This window comes from Calonectris borealis, chromosome Z (genome assembly GCF_964195595.1).
Source record: "Calonectris borealis chromosome Z, bCalBor7.hap1.2, whole genome shotgun sequence".
NCBI classification, from domain to species: Eukaryota; Metazoa; Chordata; class Aves; order Procellariiformes; family Procellariidae; genus Calonectris; species Calonectris borealis.
In genome coordinates, this window is record NC_134352.1 from 813,699 (window position 1) to 841,304 (window position 27,606).

Sequence of the window (27,606 nt, forward strand, 5' to 3'; positions counted from 1 at the left end):
CAGAGGAAAAGAGTTTGCTAGTTGGTCACAGAGCATGCACAGTACCTAAACACGAAGAACCTTTACAAACACACAGTTCAATTTGTGGGCAGAAGAAATTATTTAGATTCAAGTATGTAGCATGGCTACTGGTCTATAACCTTTACTACACAAGAGCAACTTCTATTTAATGGCCTTTCATGATTATTGCAAGTGATCTGGAAAGAAAGCCAGTATATGCCGAGCAAAGTAACAGAGTTCATCTGCTGCCTTCAGATTCTGCGTGTATGCAAACAGATCACCACTGTAATAGCACAGGCTAAACACTCCTCCTTCCTTTTAAATTGAGTTAAAACCAAAGACTGCAAGGAAGCTCTGGTTTTGTATCCAGATTAGGTATCTCCAGCATCAAACAGAGGCTTTATTTCACGGAAAAAAAAGTTTTTCAACTCACAGCATCAGGCAAGTAAAAGCATTTTATTTTCAAACTTGCTTTTCATTGTCAGAGATGCTCATTTTATTGCCATTTTGATGAAGAGTGATCTCATTATTTCCACTTGATCACAGAATGGGTTACCTAACTTGAAACTTCCCTCAGCTATGCATGGAGAAATACTCAGAAAAACTATACTTTTGAGCATCAGGTAAAACTCCTCACTGGGCATGTAAAAGAGTCATGAAAAGAGTTCTGACATCAATAATTTGTTTTAAACTCCCCATTCTTATTTCTTCTAAAATATGCTCTTTAATTACCTCCTTTTGGAAACTTCCTGTTTCCATCACAATAAATTCTACAAGTTGGCACGCACTTAAGTTTCATTTTCATTCAGTCATATTCAAATATTAGAAGCAACGCACCAGCACTGTCACCGCTCTTCTCAGGTTCCCACTCAGCACAACAGAGCATTGCAGTAACGTATGAGCTGGTCACTGTAGCAGAGCTCTCCTTTTTTGTAGTCAGCTCAAAAATCCTCTTTTCAGTTCCACGTCCTGCAGAAGGTTAGCATTTAACTGTAATTACGACAGCTAATTCTTTCCATTTCTGCGTGTGTGTTAGACACCAGAATGTTCCAAAGCTATCTGCAGCAGCAAACTGCAAGCTGATAGGAAAACACCAGGAAAACACGCGATTAGGTGCCAGCCACGTGCCACACAGAGCTGCTGAGCTCAGCTAGGATTTGTGTCACTTGGTCTGCAGCATCACCGAGGGACAGCATGCAAAGCCCTTCTCAGCAGAGCTGGAACAGAAACGGGGAATTACAAACAGAACCAGTATTCTTTAAAGAGGGGTTTAAAAAGATAGAAATGTTATCTAAAAGACGACTTCATCTTAAGACTGAAGATCTCTGAGGTTATGAGCTCCGATATTTTTATCACAATAATCAAACTAGGCAATACTCAAAATGGGCAGCTGGCAATCACAAGAGCTAGTGAGTGATACTCTGAATTAGAAATTGGATTCTTCACCCCCAGGATGCAGAAACACAGTATTATTAATGAAGCCATATGACCTGATACACATATTGTCACAATGGTGTTGGCTACCAAAATGAATGGAAAATAAGACAGGAGGATAAACAAAAATCACCAAATCAATTTTAATAGAATTTTGGTTTTAAAATATAATTGAAGGATAACACTGCACAACCATTGGGGGGGTGTCGGGTTTTTTTCTTAGATCATTTCAGAAAAACTCAACATTGTTTACTATTCCCACTTAAAAAGAGCCAGACTGGGGCATTTCTTGCATCAGCATTGGCTCTTAACTCAGTATTTCTCAAAATTGCTTCAGAAGGGCCCTCTGCATGCTCTGGAGAATAAGCACATTATTGTTCCATTAAAAAATATAATATCCACCTTCATGAGGCCTTGTCCTGCCTCACAGAGGCTTCCTTCCTGGAGATCAAAAACGCTGGTTTTCTCGTCAATTCAAGTACTTCTACTAAGCAAGGCATGAAGGCAGGCACGGAGCTGACTTCTTCCAGAACCAGGAAGGTTTCTGAGCCGTAAAGAGCTCCTGAGGAGCTCACAACCTCCCTGCCTCCCTACGAAGTTCTCCCTTTGGCAGAAGAGACTCTACAAAGTCCAAGCTTTTGTGAGTGCAGGTTTTCCTCCCTCAGGAAAACAAGAGCAGAAACGACGAGAACGAACACGCTGGAGACCAACTCACTGAAAAAAGCGGTTCCTTTACTTTCTAGAGATAGAGGTTTCTCCTCTACCCCCATTCCCAGTCCTCCAAGAGCCACTACCTTCAGTGCAACACAACTTTACCTAGATTTCAAATTGGGAGTGTCTGCTTAAGGTGCAAAGCTCCAGAACTACAGCTGCGAGAAATACTGGCCAAGGGACTCATCCGCGAGACTCCAAGATCAGGAACAGAATTTTCTGCAAGCTCTACATACCCCACTCCCGTAAAAAAACCCAAAAAAGCACTGTTTTCTACAAGAGGCTGAGGGTAACAAATACGTTAGTCTAGAAAAGAAAATGTCTTACGTAGAAGAAATTATTATCCAGTATGTTTTATCATAGAATCACAGAATAGTTGGGTTGGAAGGGACCTTTAAAGGTCATCTAGTCCAACCCTCCTGCTGTGGGCAGGGACTTTTTTTTATGTCAATTAAAAAAAATACAACATTGAGAAAACTAGTAGTCAAAAAAAGATAACAGATCAAGAGCTCAACAGAGGTCTCTGCAATGTTGAAGAACTCTGTGTTATTTAACACACTATTTTCACTTTCTCCAAAGAAGAACAGAGAAGGAGGCATGATACTGATACTGCCACTTGTCACATGAAGATAAATTTTGTTTTCTCAGTTTGTTTTTTGACCAAACTGAAAACACCCATGATTATGGGGTCAGCAGTTTTAGTTTACAGTAACTATAATCAAATAGTGGCATAACCTAGGCAACACCTACCTATCTAATTTTTCCTACTACAAAACCAACAGTAATATACAATTTATTGAAAAGTATTATTTTTCCCGTATGTTTGTTGTACCTGATACTTTAGCATCTTTTAGGTATCAAGTATAATAAACTCGTTGTCAACACGTTATCAATACATAAGCACACTTCAAGCAAGAAGTTGCTCTTACAGATCCCCACACCCTGACTACGCAATATCCTGTATGTGCCGCAGGCATACTATGCTCTGCATTTGTATTCCAAAAAAATTATACGAGTTTTTGAAGCAATAACAGCGTGGGCTGTGAGCAATGGGGAGAAAAAAAACCCAAACAACCCCAAACCAAAAATATAAATACAGAACAACTCAGACACTACTTTAAAAGTCTGCTCTTCCTGGTCCCTCTCTTCTTCAAGACTGTTTATGTCATGTAAACCACTTGTTGTGTAATGTTTAAAAAATGCAGTCTTACACAGTGTCTAAAAAGACTGTTCCCAACAAAATACATGCTAAATAAATGCTAAAATAATTTTAAAAACCAATTCACTACACACAGCTAGCTCTGGAGTGCTTCAAGCCTGCCGATGACAGATCATGTCACAACCCTGGAAGTCAGCAGCTTGTGCTATTTCAGCCCACAAAATTCCCGAAGGGAGGGGGAAGGGGAGGGGGGGAGAACTGCAACGCGAACATAAATTAGCCCAGGGCAGAGGCAGTAGGAAAGCAAAGCCAGTATGAATAGCTAACTTACGTCGTACACGCGTGCCTTCTGTTTCCAGCAGGAATGCCAGGATACGGCTGTTTTTGCCCCAGCGCCAGAGCAGCTGTGGTTTTGGTGTTCAGGAGGTGCTGGCCAAGCCCTCGGTGAGCCGGTGTGCCGAGCGGCGCGCTCCCCACCCAGCAGGCACGGCCGCCCCACCTCCGGCACGGCACGGCACGGCACGGCACGCCAGTGCCTGCGCCCGGGGAGGGAACCGAAATAAGCAGGTTCAGGCCGAGAAAGTGCTGATGCGGAGGCGCGTGCGGGAGCTCTGCGCTCTGCACCGCAGCGCCTCTTCGCATTCGGCAAGAAGCGACGGTGAGCAAACCCCATCTCCTGCTTCCGAGGTCACTTCTGGACGTGGGTTGACCAGGTTCCCCCACCTGGGGGGGACACGGCTGCCAGCAAGCTGACGGCACGGAGAGCCACGCAGCAAAAGCAGGGACGAGACGCCTGCCAGGATGGTGCAACTCGGGGACGGAGCTACTTTTAGCTTTCAGAAAGCAGTATTTATCTTCCACCTTCTGCACTAGTAGCACTGGTGCTGAGGGAAGGAACGTACTCGTTTCCCCTCAACAAGACTGATATTTTTATTAGAAGTTTATGGGACACCCCCTCCCTAAATTCAGATGGATTATCTGGACTCCCTGAGTACATAACTGTTATTAACCAAAAGAAAGAGAGATGGTTGGACCAGGAACGTGACTGGAACGTGACTGATTAGGACTATTTTTAAGCATAACAAATCCAAATAATTTGTATTAATTTAGAAGCTAGAAGGTGCTTCTTGCAATATCAATAGTGACCTGCTCTTGAATTTTTTTTTTTTTTTTGCTATAGAATCAAATTCTCAATACCTGTAGTATGGGAGGAGATTTTCGTATGTTTATTGTTAAAGAAAAACAGCACTCACAAACCCTGCAACCACTTTTTCATAATAGCCTCTATGCCACCCTTTATCTTAAGGGAACAAGAAAGAAAAGTCAGCCCTAGAAGGGAAGTAGAAAGGGGAAAATGCCCGAAGATACGACACAGACTGATGAGGAAAATATCCCATTGTTGAGTGAAGTATGGAGTATTTTTTGTGGCATGATCGTATTATTTTGATCATTGCACAGTTTTACAAGTTGCAGCTTCTGCAGCGGTCTCCAGATCAGAGCTTCATTTACAGCCCTACTTTTCAAATGCAAAGATGACCTCGGGTGATGGATGCTGCACCCCATAACATTACATAAAGCCAGCTCTTTCATGCAGGAGGCAGCTTTTCTACTCCTACAGCTTCCGATTTTTAATGTTTTGGTCTACTTTTAGCATGCCTCTGCTACCAAGAAAACCAGCACTGTTCTCCACATGGACACAGTTCTGATTTTCATGTGCAGGGCTACGTGCTGGCAACAGCTCTGAGGGCAACTTGCAGGAACAGCCCCACGATTTGCCATGGTCTTGCTGCAGAACGCCTGTAAATTGAGGATCTGTGTGCCATGACACACACCTACTCTAAGGAGAACGTGGAAAGGAAGTTCTCAGATAGCCCATTTAAATATTTTTCTGAATAACCTCAAAATTTAGAAATAGCCTTTCCAGCTCTCACAATACGACAGGAATAAATTTACACATTTCCGTGGACGTTCCCAATTAGTACTGTGACTTCAGATACCTTCTACTCAAAAATGCTTTTCTTCACAATAAGGTGTCTATGCAAAGCTCACAAAATAAAAATTTGGTGACAGCTAAGTAAGGTATGTAGCAGAAAAAAAAATCCCAGGAAACATACTGACAGTAGAAATCACTCTTGATGATAATCTAGATAAACTTGTGACAGAATTTCCAGTCTGCTGCAGAAATAGTAGGGACTTTACTCAAAGATACTTAATAATTGCTCTTTTTCTCCTTCTTTTTTTCCTCTCTGTTGCACAAGCAGATCAAATCCCCCTTTAAAACAGTGTTAATTTGGATGCCAGTTGAAAGTACCTAACCTTAAATTTCTTAAATCATTAAGATCAAGAAGTTTCCTCTGAAAATATTCAAGATCAGTCAAGTCTGAAATAAACATAATTCTTACTGAATTTCCACTGTTGTTGAATTCTTCCAGCACCACTTCAATAAATTGTCCATGACAGTAATATGGACAAACATTCTCACTTCACTAAGCTATAGTGGCCAGAAACAAAAAGAAAATTATTACTCATTAAGAACTCATTAAGAGCAATGCCAAAAACCTGTTACATAAAAAGCAGCAAAACTTCATTTGATATCAATAGAATTACCATATAAGAACACAAAGATCCAAGAAAGATAGCTGGATCCAGCTGTGTTCAAATATTACTGCCTTCTATTAATAGCTATGATTGAACACTGAGCTAGAAACTGCCTTTCCTGTTGGTGATGGAGCTGGCAAAAAAATTTAAAAGTCTGTAAAAGAAAACACAGCAATGCTGGTAGGGTATCTTCTGCAGAGGAAGGAGGTTAGTTCAGTTTTTCCTCTTCACTGCTGCCTGCTAATCACAGTAGCGATGACCTCCTGGTTTGTGCACCTTGGCAGTTAATGTATACATGGAAGAGGCTGCTCATGAGCAACCAGTCAATATTCCTGATGATCATAACCTTAGCTGAACCTTAACTTTTCACTCCATTTATCCAACAAAGTACGACAAGGCATGTGCTTACTGAAGAGACCCTGGTACAAAATAAGAGTCAAACAGGAATTCACGTCAAAAATGAAAGGAAGGCCTGCAATAGACAGAAAAAAAGTCATACCGTCTGTTTCAGTTAAATATCTTTAAATCATTTGTTTAGATGCGAGTCATACAGATACTGGGCCTATCGAGGCTGCTGATTCAACTTTTTAGGTGCCTTTAACACAGGGAAGAAAAAGCCATACAGATATAAAAGAGAGGAGACAAGAGAGGCCGCACTTATTCCTTATACCACACAGACACATACGCATCTGAATAAAACCCCTGTAAGATGACACTGAGCAGAAGCAGTGAGTAAATACTGGCTGCAATGCCAGGAACTTAAGAGTGAAACAATAAAGAGCACAGGGATAACAGTAAGACACAAAGAATGGCAGTTCAGTGCAGTGCAATGAAAACGAAGCCAGACAGGTAAGCGCTTGCTCTTAGGAGCAGTCCACATTACAGAATACCATCCCAGGAAAATTAAACTACCCACATATCAGCCAGGCATTAAGCAAAGACAAGCATTCATCACACACAAGTTCCTGTGTCTTAAACTCAGCAATACAGGCGACTCAAGCAGAACACAAGCCATCAATTATTATTACTTACTAACTGAAGGAAAAATCACTTAGGCCATAATATAGAGGCAGCAAAAACCCCTCTGGCTATTCAATTTAGAGTAAGTTCATTCTTAAGAGTAGGTTAAAAAAATGAACAGCTCTAGCTGGAGCAACTTAACTGCCTCACCTCACCCACCTCTTCAAAGAAGTTAGAAATTTATCTGGGATAAAGTACTTCAATGAAAAGTCTTATTGACCAACAAAATTATTAAGGAATCAAAAGAGATTTTGCACACAGCATACATTAAAGCTACAGCAGAGAAAAAATTAAAGGAAGAAACAGCAGTCCCAAAGTTGGCTAAAAACTGGTGGAACATTTTTGATTGCGTTAAAAGATTCGATCTATTTTTGCAGCAAAAGAGAAAAGACTGCCTTGCCTTTTCAAGAAATACTTCCTTTCCCGTAAAATTCCTGTTAAAAAAAAAAATTCCTGCAAAATTTTTCTTTGAATAGGTATTTTTAGACACAAGGAGAAAAAGAGGGGCAGAAAAGAACACAGCTAGCCAAATGGCTTAAAAAAAGTATGGGTGGCACAAACAGAACAATAAATCTCTGAGTTTTGCTCCATTTTAAGTAACACTACAGGATCGCAGTATGTAGTTATATATTATCTAGTATATAGTAGATATTTAAAATTAAAAGATACAATTAAAAGAAGGTAGTCATGGCTGAGCGGGAACCAAAAAGGTTAAAATAAACTTAAAATAGCTATTGATTAAGAGTCAATATTAGACAGCATGAGGTAAGTACATAATCTTTACCAATAAATATTTTGGCATGTCACAGCAACAAGAGAAGCACCAAGCACCAAAATACATAGCCTAAGTTGTCATAACCTAATATAAAGCAATTCCTGGCAATTACATCATGTCGCATTTTTTTCATGACACTACCTTCCAGTTCTTATGCTTAACAGCATCACCGGAAATTGCACCTTGCATACTTAACGTAAAAGATACGCTTATAATAGAAAGAACACATACAGGAAAAAAGACTTAAAGATGTGTTAGTCAGCAAATTAGATGTGAGCTTCCATGGACTATGCAACTGGCAACTGACACGTGGAAAGATTATACTCGAGACCGTCCCACCTGGCACAGCTGTCATGGGAGCTACATATGGACGACTACATCCAGCTCAGCTAGCAGGAGAAGGCCCTGGCAAACTGCTAGGAATAGAAAGAAAAGCAACAAAAACGCTGGGCTGTCGTTAGTGATAGACAAAAGCATTGAAAGAAAGGGACAGCAGGATTTATATCTTTGTGTCCCCTTTCACTGAGTAGAAAGGAAAAATAATTACTTAGGTAGCATAGAGGTATCTTTAGGAGTATTATTTTACAAAAGCATTGATTAAGAAAATAAAAAATCCCATTCAAAAGCAGAAACATTTCCTGCCAATAGGATCTTTCAAGCGATGGGGTACCTCCAGATATGGAGTACTGTGGCGGATTCAACTGACTGATCGCCATACTTTGGTTCAGGCTGACTAAGCTGCCTCACGCCCTGTGGTGAACTGGCGAGCTGGAAAGCCCCTGGCTCAAGTACAAGGGAGTGAAGGTGTCTGGAAAAATATTTCGGAAGGTGGTTTCAAAACCCAAAAGTGCAAGATAACCGAAGTACAGAGCAAGATACCAGAGCTAAACCGAAGAAATCTATCTTGTCTGTAATACTGACTAGCTGCCCACTGCTTCACTCCACCAGTATTACCAGCAGGATGGGCCCCGTCTGAGCTCTCCCTGAGCTGCAGCTGGACTGCACACAGGTGACTCTGCCCTGGGGCAGGGATGCCTCAAGGTTTGAATCCCTTACCTGAGACTAAGAGATCCTTCCTTACCCAAGGCAGAGAGATCCCCTACCCGCGACAGAACCTCGGTAACTGACTGACAGCATGGTGAATTAATGCTATGAAACATTACTAATCCATACAGTTACTCAATATCGTTATATTTATTTTACTCAATATTATTGCATGGATAATTCTATTAGGCATAAACTGTTGTTCAAGTCTGAGACTAAGGTTGGACCCAGCAGCCCCTAGGCTCCAAAAGGAGTTTAGAAAGCAAGGGGGTACACTCTGAAGCTCATGACTCAATGGGAGGGCCCTTTTTGCTCTTTGCATCTCTGGTTCTGTGAATCATTCTAACTCGATTCTAACTCAATTTTCCTTTGTATATTTCTTCCATGCAGTAATTAATAAGGTGAACCTTGCCATCAAACTTACTGAACATTGTCAAACTACTGTTGAACTTCGTTAAATTCCATCAGACTTACTGAACTGTCCAATTATTATTTTACCTCGATAAAACATATTGCTGCTTCACCCTTTTGAGTGAAGTGCATTCCACTCATCCATGACAAATACGCACCAACAGTGATTACCAACTACAGCCATCAGTTCACGTCTGACCACCATCAGAAAGTGTATTTTCAACACTGTTTCAATACTTTGCAAGACCTGAGCACGCTTAATGTGATCCCTGCTTCTCTTCATGGATATCAGCTGCACTCCAACACGCAAGTCATCTTTATAATGTCTCTTACACTAACTTCCTTAACGACTGAACTGCTCCAGGGGCTACGAAAGCAAAGACAGTTACCAGTGCTTCAATCTCAGCAGGTCCTGCTGAGTAAACAGGATCCAAACACATGAACAGTATCTAAGGGTGAAAAAAGAGCCACAGCCCCATAAGTCAAACGAAGTTTGCCACCGGTATCAATGAGACCGGGATTTTTTAAAGTAACTAGGCGACTGACAAAGAACACAGTGAAAGGGGAGAATGTTACCCAGTCTATTTCCTCAAGAAGTCAACGCTGACATTCTGCTGACTTGTGTTCCTCTTTCATTTCAATTCACTACAGTTTCTAGCAAGACATGAAGAGCATCTTAGTGTTGCTGAATGCTGGCAAACAAACTGTTTTCTATCCCATTGCAGGGGATGAAGTCATATCATATCCTTTTCACTTTTAAAAGAGACCTCTTCCTTAAGTATGCATTACCTTAACAGCAGGTGCTCCACTTGTCTGTGTTTTGGGGGGTTGGCTGACATCAGCACTTGCTGGTTTCGTCTACAAAATAAAAGACAGACATTAATAAACGTCAGAAATGTTGATGAAGAAAAAGAAAAGCCAAGTAAAACTGTAAACAAAAAAAAAGTATTAAAAAAAAAGTGCACTGAAAAAATGTCCATTAGAACATTTTATGCAAGGCAAGTCATCCAAAAATAAATTCTCCTATGTAACTTTAATTCACGCAGACTCATTTCAGATAGTTTTGCCCAGCCCAAAATAGGCTGAGTTCTCTTGTACTGTTTTATGGACAATATATAAATCTGTGCTATTTCCTGTGGCAGAGCGACTCTGTTTTCATTAACAGTTAAAGAAACAGTAACCACATATACGTTAATGAAAAGTACCAATGAAAATAAGATGGGTAAGCTACTGCTATAAAGCCATAACTTGAATGACAGCACAGAAGGTAACATTACACCTCAGGCAGGGAAGTAAAGATACAAAGCTAAGGGCAAAATGACGGCTTTTCTAATTAATCAATATTCTTGCAACTGGAACAAAACCATGACATTCCCTTTGAACCTCCAGTTTTCAACCACTGCAAATACCACTAAGTACCGCTGCAAAAACTCAGCGATTGCTGAAATCACATCTAATGAAGACTGGGAAAATAAGCCATTAGTAATGAACACAGCAAAAAGCATCAGATTTTTGGGGGCAGCAGATAGGTAAGACCTATTAATTTTCTCAAGATTCACAACACAACTACAGCGTTCACACTTTAATTCCTCTCTACAAGCAGGGAAGTCTGCAGAATGACCAGAGATTCAAGCAGCAAACTTGTATGCAAACTCAGAAGCACCAGTTTTCAGTTGATGGGACAGAAGGTACTGTAACATACCGGCAGTCTCAGAGACCTCTGTCATTAAGGTAATTCCACCTCCTGTTCTCTTTCTGATTTCTGCAAAACCAGGAGATCACCTCGAATAAAGAAAGCTGCACGTTGAACAGTCAACCTCCAGTCAGAGCCTGGGGCAGCATACCACCATCTGTGGCCATTTACATAAGGTTAACATCACAAAAACGTGGCCCAAGGGTGGTACAGGCTGACACAAAGCGGGGTATTTACATCAAGGATTTCACACTTAGTATTGGCCACACTGGAAACAATGACATCCAAGTTAGACTTCACAATATGTTGCAAAAACCAAGTGTAATAGTGATTTTTCCTGGTAAAGGGATGTTAGGAGTGTGGCTGCCTCCAGATGCTCCAGCCCAGGACCCTCCTGCATGGCTGCTGAAGTCCAGTGCTGCCCAGTATAGACCAGTACTACCCAGTACAGACCTGCCCAGCTCCTGGAGCCCAGCTCAGCGCCCGGGGACGCGGCGTCTCTTCCCCAGCTGGGGAATGTGGTTGCAAGTTCAACCAGCAGCAAAGCAGAGCACATATCCCAGAGACACAGAGACACAGAGGACACTGACACGGCCCGCTACACTGCTGTCAGCAGCAGCCACACACCAGCACCCCCAGCCACATCCCCTCCTCTGGGGCTGGCAGAGGCAGGAGGTCGCTCGTGCAAGCACACCCTCGGCAGCCTCTGGGCTCATGAGCAGATGCACAGCCACGAGCACCAGCACGGCCCCTCTGTCCCCCCGCACCTCTGCCCGGACCCCGGCGCTCTGACCCCCCCTCGGGTCCCCTGCTCGCCGGCTGATCCAGCTCGGTGCTCGCTGCAAACAGGCAGCACTCGCACATATGTCCCATGGGCACCCCACGCTCGCAGTCCCCCCAAAACCAGCACGGACCTTCCGCCCAGACCCGGGGGCTCCTACTCATCCACTGGTCCAAGCCTGACGTTTGCTGGTGAATACACACCCACACCCCACGCACACCCGGTTTGGGAAGGACGCAGACACTCGCCCCCCCAGCAGCCGGCACCAGGCACTGGGCTGTGACCCCTGCACGTCGCCCCATCAGTTGGCACGGTCCCACCGACCCCCTCCGACATCCCGGACCCTCGGGCTTCCAGCCTCACCTGCTGCAAAGTCCCGGGTTGTGGCAGTTTCCCGAGAGCCCATCCACTACTGACCAGGTGAGTGGTCAGCCCTAGGGGACAATGCTCCTGAAGGCAGGTGACAGCGGTGTGATGCATTACACGATAGAGAATGCCTTGGCTTTTATCTCTGATGCAGTGCATTAAAGACTCAGTAATAAGCATTATCCACAAATGCTTCAACTTTTAAAAAAGTTATTAAGTTGTTGAAGGAACACAAAATTTTAAGTGCTACCTTTCCATTTTCAAAAAGAAAAGAAAAAAAAATCATCAAAAAAGAGCAGACCTCTGAAGAGCAACTGGTATTCAGGATATGCCTTCAGTATCTTAGCTGTCGGTTTTCACCTCAAGCTCAGCAGAACCAGGACCTCATGGTGTTACCTTTGGTACCTAAGACTATGCCTAATGTAGCTGTAATGCTCTGAATATCCACAAATAAAGTACTGTTTTGCAGAAGGAGTTCTTATGACATCTACCACCATATTCAAAAATTTCAGGCATGAGGCTAGCCTTCAACCCCCCCCCCCCCCGAGTCTGAACCAGAAGAAAACTAATAAAGCGAAATAAATCCTTGTTCTGAGCATGAACTGATGTTAATCAATTAAACAGTATAAAGAAAAAATTGTTAATGCAAACATTTCTCTGTTTCCTGGTAACTGGAACAGCAATAAGGTACAGGTAGGAGAGAGGAAAGGAAAAAAAGCAAGTAACTTCTCCTCTGGAGTCGAGAAAGGCTACCTGGAGATAAGCTATGTGGAAAGTTAAGCCACAACATCAAATCAGTATTCTTTACTGAACACTGACCACGATAGGCTGAGTAACACATTTCAGTTCCCAGGGTCATCCTTCAACAGTAACTTGTTTGGTATCTACCCCTTAATACATTTGTAAAAGCAGAAAAATTGGCCACATCATGCTATTAGGTTCATCCTTCTTTCATGCTTATTAAAATAATGATGTTATGTGCTTCCCAGCATCCTCCCCACAATGCTCCCTCCAGGCAAACCAGCTCTGACACCCTTTATCAACAAATCCATCAGAGCTGTTCCCATCTCCTCGCTCTCCAAGTGAAGGAGTATTTTTTTTCTGTGACAGTCTCAGACACAACCAGCTGAAGAATCACCTTGCAGCTCTACTCACACCTCGCTTCCCAACCTGATACTAACAGAGCTAATGAATTATCAAAGCATAGCTTCTTTATGAAATGAATTAGAAGAATCAAGAGCCTCTGCAGAATTGTGTGTGAAGGAATAAAAGCTGTGGCATACAGGTACTTATAATCTACCCTTCATTATTAGCAGTGCCTTCAAAACAAAAAGCAAAAACACTGTTTCAGAGTGAAATATTAATTCCCCCATGTTTAATAAAGGGGAGATAAAATACATGTCCCTTTGATATGCAGATTTTCGAAGTGAAGACATGCATTACGACTGGTGTCTAGAAATATGGATTAAATGTTCATTTTGGACTATAACATTCAAGTGTTGATTACAATATTGCAATGAGAATGCATATGGTACAGTTGTTTTAAGAAAAAAAAAAATCACAAGGAAAGAACGTGCAATCTCTGTTCTAGAAATGCTTTTCACAACCATAAGCAGCATGTCAGCCTCCACCTTTCAATCTTTCATTCAAGAATTGCTTGAACAGCAATCACACTTTATTGCTTCCTATGGTGGAAAGAGCCTCACATCACAACAGCTCCCAGTGAGTACCAAAATTTAATTGAAATAATGTTATTTTTCAACTACCTTTCGCATCTTAGCCAAAGAAGAACCAAAACAGCACAGGAAGACGGGCACACAAGCCAGTGCTGTACTCCTCAGAACCCCTCCGCTCCTCCACTGAGGACGGATCGGGGCCACACTGCCCTGCGGCCACCGGGACACCCCCACCAGCCCCCCAGCATGCAGTGCAGGGGGAAAAAAGCCGAACAAACAATGCAGTTTAAAATAAATAATTTGTTACCAAAGTAGAAAGAAACCTCACAAACACTCCAATCAAAGGTACTTATCCACCTCCACAATTCAGACCAGTAGTGGTCACCCCAACGGATTTTTACCAGTCATAATGTCTTTACTCAGCATAATGCCCCTAGACTGGTGAGTAACTCTAATGCTTTTTCTGGATAACGAATCCTGCACAGCACACATCAGGATTAAAAGCTATCACAGAAATCCTGATGTTAGAGCAAAGAATCAATTCTAAAAGGATAGTAATGTTTCAGCGCCAATTATCACTGTCATCCTTTCAAAGTAAAGAATGTATTTCCTGTTAAGTAAAGAATAATGAACTAAGCAAGCAGCACATATTTTGTCTACACTGCTGCAAAGCATGACTTGAAATGGCAGGATGCACTAGGGAGGGTCTTGTTTCATACCGTATCTGGTAAAACATGGCCCCAGTCTAAGCTTGGGTTTCAAATTCCTAGAATATATGGCTCCGTCTTCCTTTTAATACCACATTTTTACATTCAGACACCAGCAATGCACAGGCTAGATTTTTAGACTGATACAGTTGTTCTTCTTGGTACTTCCCTCTAAAACAGTAAAAAGAGAATAGGTCTTTCCAGATTATGTGCAGTTAATAACACAATGAACCCATTCAAAACAGTAGGAGGGGTGGTTCAGAGCACAATCACACACAATGGGAGAGTTTGGTTTGCACCGATCTTGTGCATTACAGACGCGATTATGTACTAAAGCACAGTGCACCCAAGGGCAGCCCTCTGAAGGGGCGATGCTGAAGACGGTGTTCAAGACCAGGACAGCAGGACCTGCAACTCCTTACAACACAGGACCTGCCTTCCTGAGTGCAGGCCAAGTTTCACATACCTTATTTCCCTGTCTCTAGCAGTAGCCAACGGCAGATGTAAAAGAAAACAGAGAGTGGTGTAGAAATAGGTCAGGTTCATGTTGATACTCCTTCCAAATACTCTCACAGATTCAAACAATTTGTGGCGCAGGGGCTTCTGAATTTCAGTGTATTTTATAAACTGTCCTGGGTTTCTCTTCAATGATTTTGTCCCATCTCCCCTCGAAAGTATTTACATTTTACCATCCAAAAGCTGCTAGAGCACTAACGCCTCAATGGCATACAAAGTCTGAAGTGATCTGAAAGTGGTGGAAGGGCACACATAAGCTGAAGATGATGTCAAGATGAGGGGTAAAGCAAAACCACACCAGCTGTCTCTCACATGCTAACACTTTACATGCCAAATTGCTAAAAGCCTTGGAACATCAGGAGGGAAGGAAAAGAAAGGAAATTTCCTATTTCATACCCTTTGCAATGGCATGCTACAAACATGTTGACTCAGGACCATGATGTCAAAATGCAGTGAGAAAACAGAGGGACAGATAGAGGAAAACAGCAGCACATCCCTCACTTTTACTGGGTAGCAGGTGCATCCCAGCTGCAAACATATGCAACAGCTTCAAGAGCATGAGCAACCGCCAATTCCAACAACGATCACTTCTTTTCTGTTAACATCTACCATACACACTTCCACAAGGAACGAAAACATTTCATTAAAGCTGATTTACATTCTCAAGAAGTGTCTGATTCTCCTTAGAATGTGAATTCAACAAATGTAAGGTTCAGAAAGCCCAAACATAAAGCGTTAAGGTACATCCCTGTGACTTGAACCTTTGTCCTTGAGCAGTGCTCAATACAACCGTAACACATGCACACTTTCACTGTCAACTAAGCTGATAATGAACTGCCTATATCTTCTTTTGATTACATATTCTAACACACCTGCAGTTTCCAACTCTGTCCCAAATCTTTTGCCTATTTCTACAAGACACCATGTACACATACACATTCAGTGGCTCATCATTAGATTGACAGATTATATGCATCTCAACCTGAAGCTGACCATTCCTGTTGCAAGTAGATCCCCCAGTCTATCTAGACTTAAAGCTTGAGTAGCACTGCTGAAATGAGGCAAACCAGTATGACGGTATCTTTCCTTTGCTGACATACATTAGGTCATGAAGTGGAGGAGATCAATCTTTCGAAGAGCCCTGTGAAGCAGGATATCACAGTCCTATCCCTTCCAAAACCCTTCCACAATACCCCTATCCTGTGCTAGATGCAATGGCACTGAATATTAGTGCAACCAAAGGGCTTCCTCATAACTACCACCGGCTACTCTGAAGGATCAGGGTTAAAGTAAAATGGGTATATAGCCTTAAGGCCACATCTTAGTTTTTGTTTTCAGAAATTGGACAGACTAAATTCAGTATTCTAGAATGAAGAGTTGCAACCTTAGTACTGCGGTAAGCTTTATGTTTCTGGCCACCGAGCAGAAGAGCGGATCCTTGGGAAGAGAAGCAGGGAAGGACTGTGTGCATCCTTTACTCTCCAAGCTGGACAGCCATCAAGCAGAACGGAGGTTGCTGGAAACAGCTACTGAACTCACCTGCTGTCTGTCTCTTCCAGCCAGTCACCAAGCTCTAGCTGTGTGACTTCAGTGTCAGCCACTCCAGTGTAGTAAAACACAATGGACTTTAGAAGCTTCATTTTTAAGTGAGGAGCAGACACAAGCTGCAGCTGCCAGCTATGCTACCGATACCATGCAGGAAGGGAAGCCTGCTCAATGATTCAGAGGGAAAGGCTCACTGCCTTCAGCGAGTTCACGGCTTCCCCTCTGAACTTTGAGGATGCTATTTATCACACAGCTGCGTGGACCAGACTGGTACTTGGTGACCTGGTTCCTCTTCTCTTCTCCTGAGCAGGTGGATGACCTTAAGTAAGGCAATTCCAGCTCTGTGCTTCAGTACCTCCCCTTCCCCACATTTTACCTATGTCACTCAGAGAGCGTGTCTAGTCTCCTTTATACAATGCTTTAAAATCTAAGGATGAAAGTACTGTGTGATAGTTAAGCACTAAGTCACTGGAAAATTAAAAAGTAAATACTTCCTGAAGAAACAATCTTATGAACTAACGTCTGTTGGTACATCATAGATAAAGTGCACATACTCCCTGCTATGAGTGTATGTAAGTCTAAAACTATAGCGTTACTAAATAGATCATCCTCACATTGGTAACTCCTAACTCTCTCAAAGCATTATTTTTTTTTATTGTATTATGACACTAGAAATGGAAAAATCTTATGGAGCCATTTAATCTCCTCAGCACCTCTGTGCAAGTGCATGTCTTTCTATTTACAGTAAACCTGCTGTGTTTTTTTCAATCTACTTTTCAGTCTCCAAGAAGGAAAGGCTTAAGAAGCCTATTCTACATCTTAACAGTACCCGCTTTGAGTTCTCCTTGATGTTGTGGCTAATTAGCACCTCCTACTCAAACCTGCATCAGACATTTCCTACCTTTAGTCTTCAAAGCTTTACTCTTCTTCTCTCACTCCTTCAGGACTATATATCCAAAGAATCAGAGAGACAAAGTCATTTATTGTTATTTTTACCTAAATAATGAGCATATGGACTTCTACAATTTTCCCTTCAAGATGAGTATGAACTCTTCAAAGACCTTTGTACTCCTTGTCATTTTTATAATGCATTACGAAACCTTTTCTAATAGTGAGGTGAACAAACTCAATATTCTAGACAAGGTTGTCCACAGGTATCTACAGATAGATTATAAATTTCTGCTTCAAAAATTGAAGACTACAGGAATAACCTCTGACTTTTAAACAAAAATATAACATTGCAGACTCTTGGGAAAGCTGTACAAAGTTGCTACCTCAACTGCTTAAAAAATCAGAGTGTTTTGGAAGTAGATGTGAACCACGGTGGAGCTAATGCCGTTCAATGGGCCTAAGGAAAAGTGTTTTTATAGAATCATAGAATCATTAAGGTTGGAAAAGACCTCTAAGATCATTGAGTCCAACCATCAACCCAACACCACCATGCCCACTACACCATGTCCCTAAGCGCCTCATCTACACGTCTTTTAAATACTTCCAGGGATGGGGACTCCACCACTTCCCTGGGCAGCCTGTTCCAAGGCCTGACCACTCTTTCAGTAAAGAAATTTCTCCTAAAGTCCAGCCTAAACCTCCCTTGGCGCAACTTGAGGCCGTTTCCTCTCGTCCTATCGCTGTTACTTGGGAGAGGAGACCAACCCCCATCTCGCTACAATCTCCCTTCAGGTAGTTGTAGAGCGCGATGACGTCTCCCCTCAGCCTCCTCTTCTCCAGACTAAACAACCCCAGTTCCCTCAGCCGCTCCTCATCAGACTTGTGCTCCACGTCCTTCACCAGCTTCGTTGCCCTCCTCTGGACACGCTCCAGCACCTCCATGTCCTTCTTGTGGTGAGGGGCCCAAAACTGAACACAGTATTCGAGGTGCGGCCCCACCAGTGCCCAGTACAGGGGCACGATCACCTCCCTGCTTCTGCTGGCCACACTAGTTCTGATACAGGCCAGGATGCCATTGGCCTTCTTGGTCACCTGGGCACACTGCCGGCTCACGTTCAGCTGGCTGTCAACAGCACCCCCAGGTGCTCGGCAGCTTTCCAGCCACTCTTCCCCCAGCCTGTAGCGTTGCCTGGGGTTGTTGTGGCCAAAGTGCAGGACCTGGCACTTGGCCTTGTTGAACCTCATACAGTTGGCCTCGGCCCATTGATCCAGCCTGTCCAGGTCCCTCTGCAGAGCCTTCCTACCCTCGAGCAGATCAACACTCCCGCCCAACTTGGTGTCATCTGCAAACTGACTGAGGGAGCACTCGATCCCCTCGTCCAGATCGTTGATGAAGATATTGAACAGGACCGGCCCCAGCACTGAGCCCTGGGGAACACCGCTCATGACCGGCCGCCAACTGGATTTAACTCCGTTCACCACAACTCTCTGGGCTCGGCCGTCCAGCCAGCTTTTTACCCAGCCAAGAGTGGACCTGTCTAGGCCGTGAGCCGCCAGCTTCTCTAGGAGAATGCTGTGGGAGACAGTGTCAAAGGCTTTACTGAAGTCCAGGTGGACACATCCACAGCCTTTCCCTCATCCACGAGGCGGGTCACCTGCTCATAGAAGGAGATCAGGTTGGTCAAGCAGGACCTGCCTTCCACGAACCCGTGCTGGCTGAGCCTGATACCCTGGTTGTCCCTCACATGGCTTGTGAGTGTCCTCAAAACGAACTGCTCCATGATCTTCCCCAGCACCGAGGTCAGGCTGACCGGCCTGTAGTTCCCCGGATCCTCCTTCCAGCCCTTCTTGTAGATGGGCATCACATGGGCAAGCCTCCAGTCATCCGGGACCTCCCCAGTTAATCAGGACTGCTGGTAAATGATGGAGAGCGGCTCGGCAAGCTCCTCCGCCAGCTCCCTCAGTACCCTCGGGTGGATCCCATCCGGCCCCATAGACTTGTGAACGTCCAGGTGGCATAGCAGGTCATTAACTTCTTCCTCTTGGATTATGGGGGGTTCATCCTGCTCGCCGTCCCTGTCTTCCAGCTCAGGGGGCTGAGTACCCTGAGGATAACTGCTCTGACTATTAAAGACTGAGGCAAAGAAGGCGTTGAGTACCTCAGCCTTTTCCTCGTCCTTGGTGGCAACGTTCCCCCCCGCATCCAATAGAGGATGGAGATTCTCCTTGGCTCTCCTTTTGGCATTAATATACTTGTAAAAGCATTTTTTGTTGTCTCTCACGACAGTGGCCAGGTGGAGTTCTAGCCGGGCTTTTGCCTTTCTAATTTCCTCTCTGCATGACCTAACGAGATCCCTATACTCTTCTTGAGTTGCGTGTCCCTTCTTCCAAAGGTGATAAACTCTCCTTTTTTTCCTGAGTCCCAGCCAGAGCTCCCCGTTCAGCCAGGCCAGTCGTCTTCCCCGCCCGTTCTTCTTGCGGCACATGGGGACAGCCCGCTCCTGCGCCTTTAAGACTTGCTTCTTGAAGAACGTCCAGCCTTCCTGGACCCCTTTGCCCTTCAGGACTGTCTCCCAAGGGACCCTCTCGACCAGTGTCCTGAGCAGGCCAAAGTCTGCCCTCCGGAAGTCCATGGTAGCGGTTTTGCTGGCCCCCCTCTCTACTTCACCAAGTATCGAGAATTCTATCACGTCAAGCCGGCCTCCGACCACCACATCTCCCACCAGTCCTTCTCTGTTCGTGAACAGCAGGTCAAGCGAGGCACCTCCCCTGGTGGGCTCGCTTACCAGCTGCGTCAGGAAGTTATCTTCCACACACTCCAGGAACCTCCTCGACTGTTTCCTCTCTGCCGTGTGGTATTTCCAGCAGATGTCCGGAAAGCTGAAGTCCCCCACGAGAACAAGGGCTAGCGACTGTGAGGCTTCTGCCAGCCTCTGGTAGAATATTTCATCTGCCTCCTCATCCTGGTTAGGTGGTCTATAACAGACTCCCAGCAGGACATTTGCCTTGTTGGCCTTTTGATCTACTTTCACTTTTAAGCATTCTAAATTCAGTGGAACAAGTCAAACATACAAAGAAATTCACAAGAGGAAACACACACAATATTCTAAGGGCTCAAAAGGCAAAAGCATCAGGACAGTAAACTTAGTAACAGCCTTCTTTTGCTAGCTAGAAACAAATCTTCTCAGTGAGAGGTCAGAAACAGTAACTCCATAACCCAAACTACAGGCTTCAACTCCCACCCTTCCCACAAAGAAGTCAGAACTTCTATATTAAGAGCAACAACATGCAGTCAAAGAATTTGGCATTAAACTAAGAACGTATAAAAGAACAATGCTATTTAACAAAAAACTAAACTGCCTAGAGAGGAAAGAAGGAACGTGTTCCCAGGCCTCCTTAGTAGTTGGACAGGAAAGAAAGGTAATTGCTTTAATCATCTACTTCAGAGGACGATAATAAAAGCGTTCACTGGCCTTGATTTGCAGTGCAGTTAAACACATCACAGCTTAGCAAAGTTATTTTCCAGATAGCTTCTGCTATGACCAAAGTATCAGGCATGCCTATTTCTGGCTTCCCTATATCAAAGATTGACATTTGAAGCCAACAAGTAGACAACCAGTAACAGACGTTTCTATGAATCTTCTCTTTCTGAATCTGCTGTTGGCCTTCCCTGGGGAAGCACTGCTCTTTGCTTGCAACAGCAGAGGCTCTTGGGGAACTAATGACCATACTGGCACTCACATCCTGGCTGGGACGACACCTTTCGTTGGGATACCAGCCTGACTCACAGTAGCCCACAACCACCTACCTCCAAGAGGCTAACAGGGCTTGCAGCTGCTGGGAGAGGTGACGCTTCAAAGTACTGTTCCTAACACTGCTCGCAACCCATACGGCTTCTGATTGTTAACAGCCGCGATGCTCAGACTGTGAAGTTGCCTGTGTAAACGCAATGTTATAATCCAGCATGGACTCTTGAACTGTAAATACCATGAGGAGGCAGTATCTTGAAAAATAAGAATTCTTTCTAAAACTCAGCACTGACCACATATTTGCAAGCGTGTCAGGAGATGGCCCAGACATGCAACATCTATGTATGAATTTCGATTTGTATCTTTGGAAGAAAAGCCAGAATGCAGCCAAGGTAGAAAGCGTCTCAGTGCACTCACTTCATCCATATTTCTGGACAATCGAAAAACCAGGACCACCAGGTGTGTCCCACAGTATACCCACACTGCAGAACAGACACATCCATTGAGATCATTTCCACCGATACTAACATGAAGTATTCATGAAACGATGAGAAAAGCAAAGAGATATTTTCAGTAGGCTGCTCAGCAGCACAAGACAAAACTATACATTTCTGGAATGAATAATGAGTGGCTACAGTCACCATTTAATTATCTGAAAACTACCACTTTGCTATCAAAAGACAAAAATCTGTACAGGAGGAAATTCATTACCAACTTTTCTTCTTAATATGTTCAAAGACTTGAATTTACCTCTGCCGTTTCTGCTTTTTTCTCTCCCGATTTGGAAGAAGGTCCACTTGCCTTCTTGTCACCATGCTGTAAGTAGAGAAAATAGATATGTAGTTATTAAGATCTTAAATTATACCTTCTATGTAGAGAAATTCCCAAAAGTCTTAGTGCATGTATGATTCCTTTCACCTACCACAACACGACAGAAGGGAGCATTTTAAGTTTTCCTTCTCAGTAATGGACAGGATTTCTAAATGACCTGGATAACTGGATAACTGGATAACTTCGAGTGAAATCACAGTTGGAAAGTCATGACTTCCAGGGCAGTACATGTAACAGGACTGTTCTTGTGAAAAGTTCTGGAAGATAGTAAGCTTATCACTCATTCCTCACCAGCACAGCACTCTCCGATTTGTGCTTCAGGAACGCTGTCAGTCCCACAGGCTTCAGCAGAAACTGAACAGCTCTCAGAGAGACCAACACAATGTGTGCAGTCATGAGCATCCAGTCCAACACCTGAACTTTCCTCAGACAGTTTAAAATGCTCATTATGCCCAGCCCTCCTTACCTGGACGAAAGTTGCTACTACAATTTCTAGAGTTCTGCTGCTGATATATAAAAAATAAATGCTGTAACAGTTAAGGCACAGGTGCACATTAGGAAATACAGTTCCTTCCTCCAGGTTCCCTAAACCTCCTGCATCTTTCATCCCCTCCAAGACTTTAAACCTCTTGCTTCCATCTAACCTGGTGTGCAATCCCATTTGCTCCTCACGTGCAGCAAGGCACAGAAAGACACAGTTTGTTCAGCATGCACACTGGCATCCAGCACATTTTACTCCCTGCATCTCTGCAGAGTGGTGAACACGGTCCCGCAAAAAATCTTTTTCAAAAGCATATTGTTTAATCTTTAGAATAAAAAAAAAAGTAAAAAGCAAACAATTTTACCATTAATATAAAAGGCAACATAATATAGCTATTATCTAATACCTCAGCTAGTGTAACTTCCCACAGCAACTGAGCCATGTGGGAATGAGGATTCATGTCTGGTTTGCTTTGTTAAGTAAAGACAGGAGATGATTTGAGACCCATTTATTCCCTTCTCTTTTGAGGACTGAGCAGCAGGAGGTAAAGTTTGCTAACCCACTAAAGTAATGAGTTCCTAGAGATTTTTCTTTACATGGCTATAGGGAGAAAGTAATGATCCATGTATCACTGCATTATCTTCAACAGGAATGCCTTCAAAGCAAGTCAGCAGACAGGCTGGGAAAATACTATAGCTGAGTGAACAAATAAAACTAAAAGTAAAAAAATAGCGTGTCTCTAATCTGATTCCATTATGGTGGTACACGACAAAAATTTCAAAAACTGTTTTAGACAACCTCTAATAATTCAAGTTTTTAAAATGGGTTTGGGCATGACTAAGATACTTGACAAGTTTTAAAATTGAAAATGCTAGTCTCATATTCCAATTGTGCCTCTTCAGAGGAAAAACAAGCCCCGTAGGTTGTCTTTTCAGGTAAGAGATGAATTGATTCACTGCCCCGTAATAGCACTTTCAGTATAGACACAATTAACCCAGTTATCTGTGCTTTTTACTGCTACAATAAAAGCACACCACATACATACCAGTAAAAGCAATGTCGGTGAGTGTGCTCTTGCTGACAAAACAGTAACTCCAGAGCTGGCACTGCTGTAAGGCTCAGGAGGTACAGCTCCTGCCCAGCAAAAGTAGGTTGTGTAGTGCGGGCTCTCCTCCTAAATGGATACCCTCAGCATCACAACACTCCAAAAGCCAAGTGCTACCCTAAATCCAGCTAATTCAGCTAATAAAGCAAGCATGTCTTTCTGTACATTGCATGTATTTTATTGCTTTTATTCATTTGCTTCTTCAAATTTGGATATAGCTTTAACAGCAGCAACACCAATTAAAGCCCAGATTTTTTTTTTTTCCATTATTAAACTAAGTCACAGAATGCAGGAGGCTTACTTAGTTCCTACTGAGTGTGCCAGACTTTTACCAGGGCCAAACCCAGCATTACCCTTCCTTCCCAAGTCCATCTCCTCGTCTTCACACCAAGGAAACCCGTACAAGACAGGACACAACATCAATAGGGCACCCAGTCCCAGGATTGTGTGTCCCAGTGGGTGGATGGAGCTTGGAGCGTCCCCTCCTGGCTGTCAAGGCTTCTGCATCTGCCTGCCTCGGCAGACTCTTCTCCAGTTTTCCCACCCCCAGACCAGGCAGTCATGTAGAGTGGTCTGTGCTGCCTGTAGAGTGCAGGACAAGGGGGCTGCCAGGATTCCCTCAACCACCCTTCAAGCAGAGTATCAACTCCACGTCCCTGAGGGACCGCAGGGCAGCTTCACTGGCCAGGGAGGACAAGGAATGGACCAGGACAAGGACCACAACTTTGCCACCCCTAAACTCAAGTCTGAGAGAGATTAAACGCGTGCCATCTTCCCTCAAGAGAGCTATATCAAACAGCACCTATAATAAAGAGACTTTGACTTAAAGGCCAAATACCATTTATTTTAACCGTGGGAACAAAGCACGTATGGCCCGACCAAAGTAATTTTTTATCCAGTAAGTTGGAGTCACGCACTGTGTACACATTAAGCGCTGACACTCTCTGGCCTCAGATAATAAAACAGCCTATGAAAGTACTACCTCACTTGAAAGTCTGCCATCCTGAGGAGGTAACCTTGGAAAGCACAACTTCTAACACACCTTCTGAGAAGACCATGCTGGTTCCCTGAACAGCTGATGCTTAAGATATGAGAAGGGATCCTGTTTCAAAAATGCCCTTCAACAGCTCTTTTCTGCTCTATATTTGTGAGCTTTGAACCGTCTAGTAAAAAAATAAATATATAAATAAAACAAAGCCAATAAATCAATCTGCTTAGCAAGAGACTAAGCACAGGTTTTCTGGAACAGTATGCATGCGTCGCTCCTTTACATGCTCAAGTGAATGACAGAGTTGACTCTTCCTTTGGGCAGTCTTTCCTTTTTCTGCTCTTCTTTCTTTACAATGCCAAACATACCCATAACCAAGCCAGTGGACAGGAGCAGCTCCAGCTCTGTCACACCAGGAGTGGACATACAGTTGGTGTTACATTTCTAGTTCAACTAACAAGCTAACAACAATTCCTTATAGTTGTTAAGTTGGCCCAAAATATTTTCTAACTTTACTAACTAAAAACAAAACACGCAAACTCACCCATAATCACATCTTCACAAAACACACAAAGAAGAATCATGAACAAGAAAGTTTATCCTGAGATCTTCATCCTCTTCTACAGCACACAAAATGTCACGACACTATTGTTTTATAGACACACCTTTAACTTCTGATTCAAAGAGCATTCATAAATTAGAAAGTAACTTGCCTAGGTGAAAAGCACAGAGCAAAATACTAACAACTGAACACACAACTGCATTCTCAGCCCACGCTTCCAAAAATCAGACCTCAGCTAAAGGTCTTGCTTCCAGAAATTCCTTCTAAACCTCGGGAGCCCCATTAGCACTTATGAGCCTTTGGTTCAAAGCCATTGCGCAGCATCTCAGAGGACTGCAGTGACGACATGCCAGTAACTGGGTGAGAAGGGAAGTCTCCTTGCAAGATTCTCAGTTGAAGGCAACCAACTCTGCATTACAGATATTAAAGGAGACGTATCATTTTATGCAGATAGGAAACTTTGTTTTCAGTTGAAATTGGGAAGAACACAGCGATCTTTGATGCTGGTCAGAAAACTGCCAGATGGAAAGGTGTCAGAGGAACTACAATCAAGCAATGTAAGGAATAGACAGGTGAAAACCAGATTCTTCTTACAGCCATCCCATTCTGCCTCAAATACACCAGCCAGTAAAAACCTTGGTTGAGCAACCAGCAAATCTCTTTTGCGTCTGTTCCTCTCTCCCACCTTTTTTGCTTTGCTTACTCGTCCTTTAGGCCATAAGATCTTCCAGGCAGAAGCTGACCTGTGTGATACACGTGCACGGGACAAGAGAGGACCCCAGCCTCACGTGGAGGCCTGCAGGTGCTGCTCTGGTGCCAGCAACTGTAACGACAGGTTTACAACGGAGCACGAGGAGGAGCAGTTTCCTTACCTGATCACAGGCAGCCACGTTGTCTTAGTGTCTCTTCTTACCCTGGATTCAGTGACCCAGGACTACTGAGGCCTTTAACATTCATCACATAGTGCAGCAATTCCCAAACTTTCCTCCTTGTGACTTTGTGTCACCTCCACCACGCTGTATCACTGATTTGACTTGACACAATGAACGGTACTTGAAAACGTTACTGAACACCTATCCAAGCTACTTAGGGCAACTTAAAAGTACAGTTATAAATTCAACAGATTTCATCTACATGATTATATATTTAGGAAACACACTAAAGTAACGTTTTCTCTGAAAGCCACCTTACACGATGCATACTTTCTGTAAAACTTCAACAGGATGCAACCTTTTTTTTACTACTCCATAGAGACCGACTGTTTCCTCATATGACTAATAAATTATAAAGAAGACTTTTCAAGGCAATTGCAGGTTCGTCACAGTAATGAGTAGCGACCTAAGTCCAGCCAAACCACACGGAGACATCAGAGAGCTGTGGTTTACTTAGGGAGTATCTGGCAAGCGACGACTATTCCTGGCAACTCCACCACCTACCTGCAGTTAAGAACATGTTTCTGAAAAAAGGTACGCTGCAAAGGAGAAACAATCCCATATAAATTCTGCCTTACGTTGCAAACCACTGTGTTTTGACTGCAAGGTACCGTTTCGTCAGCTAGCGAGCTGGCATTATTCAGAAGATTACGAAAACAGCTAACAGCACGAAAAAGCCCGTTTTTCAGTGTCGCTTGTAAAAGACTGTGGCGGGATTACGGCAGTACATCCAGAGAACACCAAGCTCTCACCTGACCTGAAATACACTACACGAGCGTTTAAAAAAAGCGCTGATTCGCCGCCAGGCACCACTAAATCCTTTCCTTATCCCTTCTTAAGCCTTAATGCCAGAGAGGGGAGGGAGCCTTCGGGGCACCCCGCCGCGGGAGCCCTCCCCGCCCCCGCCGGGCTCCGGGCCGCTGCCCCGGCCGCCGAGGGGGGCCCCGGCTCACCGCCCGCCCGGCCCCGCGGCCGCAGCCCCGTATTTACCATGGCGTACCACCACCGCGCGAAGGCCATGGCGCTGCCCGCCGCTCCTCACCGCCCGGCACGGCACGGCCCGGGCCGCGCCCCGGCAGCCGCCTCCGCCCCAGGGCGGCACCCGCCGCGGCAGCGGCCTCCCACCGCCGGGCCCCGCAGCAGGGCAGCGCCCGCGGGCCCGCCGCGGCTCTGGCGCAGCCTGCCACTGCCCCCCCCCCGCCGCCGGGCCTCGGCCCCCGCCGTCCCGCCCCACCTTACCGCCGTGGGGGGCGGCTGCCTCCCCGTCCCGGGCTGCGACATGGCGGCGAGGCTCCCTGCCGCCTGCTCCCGACGCTGCTGCGGGCCCCGGGGAAGCGGGGGGCGGCCGGTGGCGGCGCGCAGCGGTCCCAGCGCCACAGCCGTCCCGCGCGGCGGCCGGGCCCTCCCCTTCCTGCCGGGGCAGGGCCGGGGCCGGGCCGAGGGGGCCCGCGGGGGAAGCGGGCGGTAGCCGGCGGCTGTGACGCGGGCCCGGGCTGAGGCGGCCGGGCGGGTGCTGGGCGTGAGGCGGCAGCCACCAGCGCCCCTCGCCTTGCCAGCGCCAGTGGCAGGACGGCGCTTGCCCGAAACGAGAGTGGCTTTCCTTAAAAAGAAGAGGTTTTGGGGGAAAAAAA

General features: G+C 44.5%; 1 protein-coding gene across 36 annotated transcripts in view; it reads right to left on the reverse strand.

Moving 5' to 3' along the window:
• The window catches only part of CAST (calpastatin), a 71,927-nt gene extending 44,545 nt beyond the window's left edge, over positions 1-27,382 (reverse strand). For 20 of the 36 annotated variants that reach the window (XR_012670961.1, XR_012670960.1, XR_012670963.1 and 17 more), the window contains exon 1: positions 3,636-3,992. Coding sequence is in view for 24 of the 36 variants with exons in the window: in XM_075137258.1 (XP_074993359.1) it covers positions 3,636-3,977 (342 nt within the window). In the remaining 12 variants the exon portion in view is untranslated. Of the gene's footprint in view, positions 1-732; positions 775-837; positions 1,218-3,635; positions 3,993-9,941; positions 10,011-10,854; positions 12,250-21,826; positions 21,893-26,965; positions 27,045-27,214 lie in introns of those variants that run through there. The other 16 variants (XR_012670967.1, XM_075137271.1, XM_075137270.1 and 13 more) reach the window with 10 other exon arrangements.
• Positions 27,383-27,606: the final 224 nt, after the last annotated feature.